The sequence below is a fragment of the Prunus persica genome, chromosome G1 (genome assembly GCF_000346465.2).
Source record: "Prunus persica cultivar Lovell chromosome G1, Prunus_persica_NCBIv2, whole genome shotgun sequence".
Lineage (NCBI taxonomy): Eukaryota > Viridiplantae > Streptophyta > Magnoliopsida > Rosales > Rosaceae > Prunus > Prunus persica.
This window is the reverse complement of record NC_034009.1, coordinates 14,955,173-14,964,900: the sequence shown is the minus strand read 5'-3', so window position 1 is coordinate 14,964,900 and position 9,728 is coordinate 14,955,173. Positions and strand designations below refer to the sequence as shown.

General features: G+C 47.9%; 1 protein-coding gene across 1 annotated transcript; it reads left to right on the top strand.

Moving 5' to 3' along the window:
- On the top strand, window positions 5,259-9,450 carry LOC109946472. Its single transcript, XM_020554413.1, has 2 exons — window positions 5,259-8,900; window positions 9,379-9,450. Exons 1-2 carry the CDS (start codon window positions 5,259-5,261, stop codon window positions 9,448-9,450), a joined length of 3,714 nt encoding a protein of 1,237 aa, XP_020410002.1.

The window sequence follows — 9,728 nt, the reverse complement described above, 5'->3', positions numbered from 1 at the left end:
TGAAAAGTATATATAATTCATTCATTCATTCATTCCTTACAAGCCTGGTTATTAATGAAGTGTTGGATCAGCTATATCATCATTATATATCATGTTCTGCGCATAAGTTTTGACAATGAAAGTAACTTGAAACAAAACGAATTAAAGTCAATTTGGGTTAGACAAGAGTACAACAAAAATCCAAGTTTCTTCCAGAGAAATTAAATTAACTCAAAATATCAAGTGCATTTACATTTAACAAAAGGGTATTTTGATTCTGTAATGTCTCTTCAGTTCTAAGCTCTTAATACAGTTAATGATCAAAATGGGAAGCACCGGTATATAGCTCATGACATATTTCAAATCCCACCAAATTAAATGGAAACTCCTAGAAACATCTTAATTGAATAGAAACATCTTATCCAACATTTCTAATGATGATAGGGGAATGATTATCCTTGCCTATAGATAGGGGAATTATCTTGTAGCCAAATTATTTAAGGAATTATCCCTTTATCGAAGGAGATAGATGAAATCATGGAAATTGAATGATTCCATTATTCCTTGATTTGTGGAGATAAACTTTATTTTAGGCCTCATTAATTAGCTAATTAAATGAATACTTAATTAACATAATTCATGTGACCAAGGGCAGACTTGACCTTTACATTAATTTCTAGGCAAGGACATCCCTAGTCCCCAAGCAGTCAGGGCTGACGAGGTCGTTCCACCATGGACCATTGACCATGAGAGAAAATATGAGAGAAAATCAGAAAAAATAAATAAATAAATAAAAAGAAGAAAAAAATAGATAGAAAATAGTAGAAAGATGGACTGTGGCATAAATTATGTTCATTCGCTTCATGAACCAATCCCTAATTTGAAAGGCAATCATATTAAATATTCTTATTTGTAGGTATTATTATGAATTGATTAATCTGTTTATGAATTAAGCATGTAATAAACATATTTATGTATGTTATTGTGTGTGCCCAACCAAGTAAATGAATATCTTTCAAAAATGTTCGTCCACAATTTTATCTAGACTCTTGGCACACAATCTTTCTTATTGCTTTTTTATTTTAGAAATAAAAAAGATAAAATGGGTAGTTTTGTTTCATAAAAATAGGATTCATTGTCTTATTTTATTTTTAATATGAAAATAAAATTACCATATTATCCTTATTTTATTAATAATTTTATTTTTTAATTTTTATATGAACAAAGGGCATTCTATAGTATTTTGAGTGTTTTTTTTATTATATATATGTAAGATTATCTTTATAAAAAAATTTAGATAAGGGAAACAAATGAAATTATATATATGTAAGATTATCTTTATAAAAAAATTTAGATAAGGGAAACAAATGAAACTTTTTTATACGAATATTTGACTTTGACCCAAAAAAAGAAAGAAAAAAAAAATTATTTGAAAAAGACTGAAAAGAGGAGAAGAGAGATACGCAAAAATTTATTATATACATTTGGGTTTCCTAATCAACTAAGGATTAACTCTCCCTATGTCTTACAGACTCATTTTTCATTTCTCATCAACTCACTTCACTTGGCTTGCATTTACTCTCTTCATCAATTCACTCTCTATAGGCGTTTAGGGTTAGGGTTCTATATTTCTCTGTCTATCTCCCTTAATTCCTTACTTGCTCACTTTCTTCTATCTCATTCAAATTCAACATGCGTTTCTCTGGTACCACCAAAGCCTGGGTTGAGAGCATTCTCTCAAATCAACCGTGCAAACCATTGAAAACGAAGACTTCTGTGAATGTAATGATTGGTCATGCTAAGACTAACCCGTTCTCGTCTTCCTCAACTTTCTCTTCTTCAAGGAAAGTTGTCAGCGGCCCTCTGAAAAACCCAATTCCACCGCTTTCCGACTTCGATTCCGACATTGAAACGTGGTTTGTGGGTCAAGAAAGCAAGAGGGTAAAGAGGGAGACGATCTTAACTAAGATGGCCGATATTGACGTACATGGTCTTAGCGGTTATGGTGGTAAATTGGGCTTGAAGAGGAAACTTGAAGATGGTTTGAAGAAGAAAGTGGATGGTGGCTTGGCTTCCAAGAAAAATAAAGTTGATTATGGGTTGGGTGTGAAGAGGAAATTTGAAGGTGCTTTGGGTTTGAACAAGGAACTTGAAGGTGGTGATCATGGCCTTCCCTGTACCCCATCAACTTCTTGTGAGGTTTCTTCATCCCAATCCCAAAGTTGCTGTGAAACACCAGTCACAGTTCTACGCCATCATCTCTGTCGTGCCTCTCCTGTCAAAGCCACCTCTGCATCGAATCAAGAGATCAATCACAATCTGTCTCCGAGAAGGGCTGCTAGGGTTGCAATGTTGAAGACTCGGTTTGCCAACACAATCCTTAAGGCAGAACATAACAGTGCTCTCTACACTACAACAATTACCACCGAAGCCAAGAACGAGAGGCTTGGAGATGCAGAGGCAGAAATTATGAGAGCCAATGAGTTCATCAAAAAGCAGCGGCAGAGGGATAGAGAAGATGCTCGCCTTGTCCTCGAAGAGATGGAGAAACATGTGGTTATTGAAGATAACTTCAAAACCATGAGAGACTTCCACATGTTAATTTCTGCGACCAAAACGATCGATTTTGGTCGGTTACTGTTAGGTGAAATTGTGTATAGTGATCATTGATTTTGTACTGAATATTTCAGGAATTTTTATGAAAAGTATATATAATTCATTCATTCCTTATAAGCCTGGTTATTAATGAAGTGTTGGATCAGCTATATCATTGTTATATATCATGTTCTGCGCATAAGTTTTTGACAATGAAAGTAACTTGAAACAAAACAGTTAAAGTCAATTTGGGTACAACAAAAATCCAAGTTTCTTCCAGAGAAATGAAATCAACTCAAAATATTAAGTGCATTTACATTTAACAAAAGGGTATTTTGATTCTATAATGTCTCTTCAGTTCTAAGCTCTTAATGCAGTTAATGATCAAAATGGGAAGTGTTTGCACCATAATGAACCGAGCAGACCCAGCACCAAAGTGACTAGCACCAAGGCAGCCACGCCTTCTCCTGTGCCGAAGGAAGACACACTTCTGAGGTGCCAGACACCTGCCGAAGCTCCCAACTGCCAAACCTAATCTCCAGGACACGTGTCGCCACCACGACGACTTGCACAAAGTCCCACATTGGAACTTTGTGCAAACCTCCTACCCTCACCTCCCTATAAATAGGGAACAGTATCCAGGTACAAAGGACAACTATTCTCCCACTTTTACTGTTACTCTGCCAGAATTACTACTTGTAACTGACTTAGGCATCGGAGAGCCTTCGGCCGGCACCACACCGGTGTCCGAAGCTTAACGATTGCTTCTCCCACTTTGTCTTCTGCAGGTTTCCCATCAACCTATATTTCACCAAGGGCCTCAGCCCTCTTCCCTGCTGAAGACCCAGCACATCTAATCACTAAGTTGGACTCAATATTGGCCGGGCCATTTTGAGTATCAACAGTTTGGCGCCGTCTGTGGGAAATCGACACTTGAATCCCCGCATTCTCTATCAGCCCAGCTGGCTCCTTCACCCCTCAGGCCCCGTCGCCTCTTCTTCACCCCACATTCTGCTATGCCGACCGAGGATAGCCGCGATACCCAGCATCATACCCCCCGCGATGGTACTTTTGGAAGAAAATCTTCGGAAGATGCCACTCTCCAGGCAGAAGTGGAGCTCCTCCGCGACAGTGTCACTAAAATGTCGAAAAAATACGAGCACCTTCATTGCAGGAACGTTGAGCTAGAACATGACTACCGTGTTTTAAAGCGGAACTGGGAAAGGACTCACACCCAGGATGCCCAGCACGACCTCACCCAGAACGTTGGGCTTACTCAGCCGAACCAGCCAGTACATTCCAGCCACAGTGCCTCGGCCCAAGCTAGGCTTCGCAAGGGTAAAGACCACCTTCATCCGGAGATAACCCAGTCACGACCCCTTTGCGTTCCCCTACCGAGGGACCGGCCCCATGAACCAGTCAGGATCTACCAAGATTGCAGGGATCGCCTCTCGGACCGTCAGCCAAGGCCGATCCCTATCCCTGTCAACCACGAAGACCCACGGGTGACACACCTGGGCCCTTCGCCAGCCCCCGTCCGCATACCCGACGAGGAAGGTGTCGGGGACTCGGATACTTGGGAATTTTATAATTCAGAGACCTGGCCAAATTACCACACCGGGGCGCTGGAAAATTGGGAACAATCCCCAGTCCCTGTCTGCCCCGCCCTCAGGCCTTTGGCACCTGAAACTCTTCCTCATGCCGACCCGGCCATGAGGCTTCTCTTTGAAAAGGTCCGGCGCCTGGAAAGCGAACAACAACGCAGCCATCAACCCCTCTGGGCAAAACCACGACCAGGGTCCTTTACCGAATGCATCCTCCACTACCACCAGGAGAAAGATATCCAGCCACTCCGCATCGCTTTCTACACTGGCACGGAGGACCCTCTCACCCACATCCACTCCTTCCAGTCTGCCCTTGGGTGCAAAGGCCTCACTGATGAAGGCATGTGCCTCCTTTTCCCTTCCACTCTCAGCGGCGCGGCCCTGAATTGGTTCTACAGGCTCCACCCTTGCACCATCAACTCCTTCGATAGTCTCAAGCAGACGTTCCTGGACCATTTTATGATCCAGACTGATCGCCTATACTCTGCCGACGACTTGTATATGCTTAGGCAGGCTGAGGACGAACCCCTTCGGGAATATGCAGCTCGGTTCAGTCATGAGTACTCCCGCTGCCCAGACACTGACGATCGCGCTGCGTTCGGCGCTTTTAAGAGCGGCCTCCGCGAGTCCAACTTCCGCTACCTTGTTCATAGCAACAGTTGGAACACATATGCAGAGCTGATGAAGCAGGCAGCAGTCCATGCTAAGGCCGAATACTTCAATTCCAAGCGTGGCCCAGCTAACCTGATGCGCAACGCTTTCGCTGATCCTCCACCTGCTTTAGCACCCGCCCCAGCCCCACCTCAGCATTCTACCCCTGCCCCGAGTGCCCAGGACAACCAACAACATAAGCGGAAGGATAGCTACCAGCATCCCTTCGGTATAACAAACGTGGCAGACATGGCAACCACCACACTCTAGCGAGCACCCTCCTAGACCTGCTGATCGGGCCCCACTTCCATTCACACCCAGGCCCAGGTTCGAAAGTATTTACCACCCTCAACACCACTACGAGAATGTCTGGTGCGTGAAGCTCCTATCATCCCCAAGCCACCCCCCCGGAGACCATCCAGCAAGCCCATGCCAAACACGGGTGTCTTCTGCCGCTTTCATCAATTCAGCGGCCATGACACCGAATCTTGTGTTGCCTTGCGCAACATAATTGAAGGGCTCATCCGCGAGGGAAAGCTGGACAACTATGTACGCAACATACCAGCCCCGCCTAACCCTCACCAACGACAAATCAACATGATCTCCACCATCAGCGGAGGTCCTACCCTGGCTGGCACCTCCAACAACTCCATCAAACATTATGTCTGCTCCACCTATGCGCACCAGGTCTTCAGCACCGAGCAGGGACGCTTGCCAAAGACCCACAGGACTGGCTGGGCCCCCATTACCTTCTGCGAGGAGGAGGAGGAGCATGGTGTTATCCTCCCCCATGACGATCCACTCATTATCCGGGCTGACATTTCTAACTTCGACGTTGGGCGTATCCTGGTGGACACTGGCAGCTCGGTCAGTGTAATGTTTGCCGAGGCCTTCAATGAACTCCAGGTCCCGCCTCACCTACTCGACCGAAACATCACACCCCTTGTGAGCTTCTCGGGTGATGTGGTCCAGCCCATTGGCAGCATTCATCTCCCTATCTCAATTGGGGCCGCACCCCAGCGGACGACGATCACTACCCCCTTCCTTATCGTCGATTGCCCCACAGCCTACAACGTCATCCTCGGCCGCCCAGCCCTGGCCCAAATGAGAGCTTTTATTTCCACGCATATGCTGCTGTTGAAGTTTCCCACTCCTAATGGCCCAGGCACGGTGCGCGGCGACCAACTCGGGGCCCGAAGCTGCTATGCTTCAGCAGTAAAATCCACCAATCGCCAACCTAGGAGCGAGGCCCTTTCGGTAACCATGGCTCCCGCCCCTCCTCAAGCTGGCACAGAACCACCTGAAGACCCAAGGGAGGAGTCCATCGCACCACAGGCCGAACCCATGGAGGGCCTGGAGCTGGTTACCCTCCATGACGATATCCCGGATCGACAAGTCCGGATCGGCACCTCCATCTCGCCAGAACTTCGCTCTGACTTGGTCGCCTTCCTCCGCCTCAACTCCGAAGTCTTCGCATGGTCCTACAATGACATGCCTGGCATATCACCAGACATCATATCCCATAGGCTTAGCGTCAATCCTGCCGTCAGACCAGTCCGACAGAAGCGCCGCGCTTATGATCCCGAGCGCTATGAGGCCATGAGGGCGGAGGTGGATCGATTGAGCAACATCGGATTCATCAGGGAGGTTGATTATCCTACATGGCTGTCTAACGTCGTGATGGTCCGCAAGCCAAGAAAGGGCTGGCGCATGTGTGTCGACTACACCAATCTTAATCGGGCTTGCCCAAAGGACAGCTTCCCGTTACCCCGCATTGACCAGTTAGTCGACGCCACAGCCGGCCACGCCCTCCTTAGCTTCATGGATGCTTATTCAGGTTACAACCAGATCTTCATGCACCCCGAAGATCAGGCCCACACCTCTTTCATTACGGACCGCGGCCTCTACTGCTATAAGGTGATGCCCTTTGGCCTCAAAAACGCCGGGGCTACTTATCAGCGTCTGGTGAACCACCTCTTCGCCCCCTTGATTGGCAATACCATGGAGGTCTATGTCGATGACATGCTAGTCAAGAGTCGCACGGCTGACCAACACATCCCTAACCTCTCTGCCATGTTCACCATCCTGAAGCAGTACAAAATGAGGCTTAACCCCACCAAATGTGCATTCGGGGTGGCTTCCGGCAAATTCCTGGGCTTCATGATCAGCCAGAGAGGTATTGAGGCCAATCCAGAAAAGATCCAGGCCATCTTAGACATGACGGTACCTAAGACGGTCAAAGATATCCAAAGCCTTACAGGGCGTGTCGCAGCCCTGACCAGATTTATCTCCAAAGCCACTGACCGCTGCGCCCCATTCTTCAAGGCCCTTAAAGGCACCAAAAGAAACATCACCTGGACTGCTGAATGCGACACGGCTTTCAGCGAGCTCAAGGAGTATATGGGCCGGGCCCCTTTATTGTCAACCCCTGAGCACGGAGACATCCTCGTGATTTATCTCTCCATCTCAGCTTCGGCTGTTAGCTCTGTGCTCATCCGATCAAAAGACAACGCGGAACACCCAGTGCATTATGTTAGTAAAGCATTGCAAGATGCCGAAGTTCGGTACCCGGACATCGAAAAATTGGCGTTCGCCCTGGTCGTCTCAGCAAGACGCCTCCGACCATATTTCCAAGCTCACACCATCCATGTCTTAACCAACCAACCACTCCGACAGGTGTTGCAGAACCCAGAAACTTCTGGGAGGCTGGTCAAATGGGCCATTGAACTGGGCGAGTTTGATCTTCATTACAAACCCCGCCCGGCTATGAGGGGACAGGCCGTTGCTGACTTCTTATCCGAATTCACGGAGCCTCAAGCTTCGGCAGCCATCCAGCCCATAACCGAACCTAATCCCCCTCCCAGCCAGGACCAAACCCCCACCGAAGGCAATCTCGACCTAACCCAGCCCCTGTGGACCTTATTCGTAGACGGCTCTTCTAATGCCCAGGGCTGTGGGGCCGGCCTTGTTCTCATCTCCCCAGACAAGGTTGCCCTCGAGTACGCCCTTCGCTTCAAATTCCAAGCCTCCAACAATGAGGCCGAATATGAAGCACTCTTAGCTGGTCTTCGATTAGCCAAAGAGATGGACGCCAGGCAAATTCAGATATTCAGCGATTCACAACTCGTGGTCCACCAGGTCAACCAGGACTTCACGGCTAAGGATGCCTCTATGACGGCCTACCTCCAGCGCGTTCGGCACTTGCTGGCGACCTTCCACGCCCACTCTATCAGGCAAGTGCCGCGCTCCGAGAATAGCCATGCCGATGCACTAGCCAGGTTGGCATCAGCCTTGGAACAAGGAATGGGTCGCCACATCCACATCGAGTTTTTGGCCCAGCCCAGCACACAAGCCCCACTCATCTGCACTATTGATCACAGCCCTACATGGATGGACCCCATCCTCCAGTTCTTACAGAACCGAACACTACCGGCTAATCCGGCAGAAGCACGACGCGTTCGCCATCGCTCTGCCCGTTTCCTGATCATTAACGGCTCCTTATACAAGCGGGGTTTCAGCCTTCCTTACCTCCGATGCCTGACTCCAGAGGAGGGTCACTATGTCCTCCGAGAAATCCATGAAGGCATATGCGGTAACCACTCGGGCGCACGCTCGCTGGCCCATAAGGCAATCCGCCAAGGATACTTCTGGCCATCGCTCCACACTGACGCCCAGGAATTCACCCAGAAATGCGACAAGTGTCAGCGATTTGCCAACATTCCACAACTCCCGGCTGAACCGTTGACTGCCATCGTCAGCCCTTGGCCATTTGCCCAATGGGGACTGGATCTCATTGGACCTATGCCAGAGGGCAAGGGCCAAGTCAAGTATGCAGTCGTGGCCGTAGACTACTTCACCAAGTGGGCTGAGGCCGAAGCCTTGGCCACCATCACTGCGGCTCGCATCGAATCCTTTGTGTGGCAAAACATTGTATGTCGCTTCGGCATCCCTAACTCCATCGTCACCGACAATGGCCGGCAATTTGACAACGCCAAATTCAAACAATTTTGTTCCAACCTCAAGATTCGTCTATGTTTCGCCTCCCCAGCCCATCCTCAGTCCAATGGCCAGGTCGAAGCCGTGAACAAAATTATCAAGAAGACCCTCAAGACAAAACTTGACAAAGCCAAGGGCTGCTGGCCAGAACTACTCCCAGAAGTACTCTGGTCCTACCGCACCACTTTCCGCACATCCACGGGTGAAACGCCGTTCTCCCTATCATTTGGAACCGAGGCCGTGGCTCCGTAGAGATTGGCCAGCCCACATACCGAACCTCCACTTACGATGCCACGGCCAATGACGAGCAGTTGGCCCTCAACCTCGACTTCATTGACGAGCTCCGGGACCAATCGAACATGGTAATGTCGCGTACAAACAACGGATCGCCAAATATTACGACTCCCGAGTCAAGCCCCGTGCTTTCAAAATGGGGGACTGGGTCATGCGCAAAGTTTCCTTGGCTACCAAAAATCCCAGCGAAGGTACCCTCGGCCCTACATGGGAAGGTCCTTATGAGATTATCAAAATCTGCCGCCCCGGCACTTATCAGCTTCGTGATTCCACAGGCAAGACGCTGCCTCACCCGTGGAATGCTGACCACCTCAAGTATTATTACAAGTAAACATATCTAGACCCTAGGACAATACTTTGGTCTTGATTATTTACTGTAAGGTAGGAGTAAGGTATCTAGACCCTAGACCACTTGTACCTTCTGCCTTTCGGCATCTATTTCAATGAAATGCCTGACTCCGGCTCATTCTCATACACTCACATTGTTATCATTTTTACTAACACAATTGATATCAAACCAAGTCTCATATCATAAATAAAAACACCCTTGCTCCAGGCAAGGACAAGTGTTCATACATAAACAAAATAACCAGTGTTCCAACACAATCA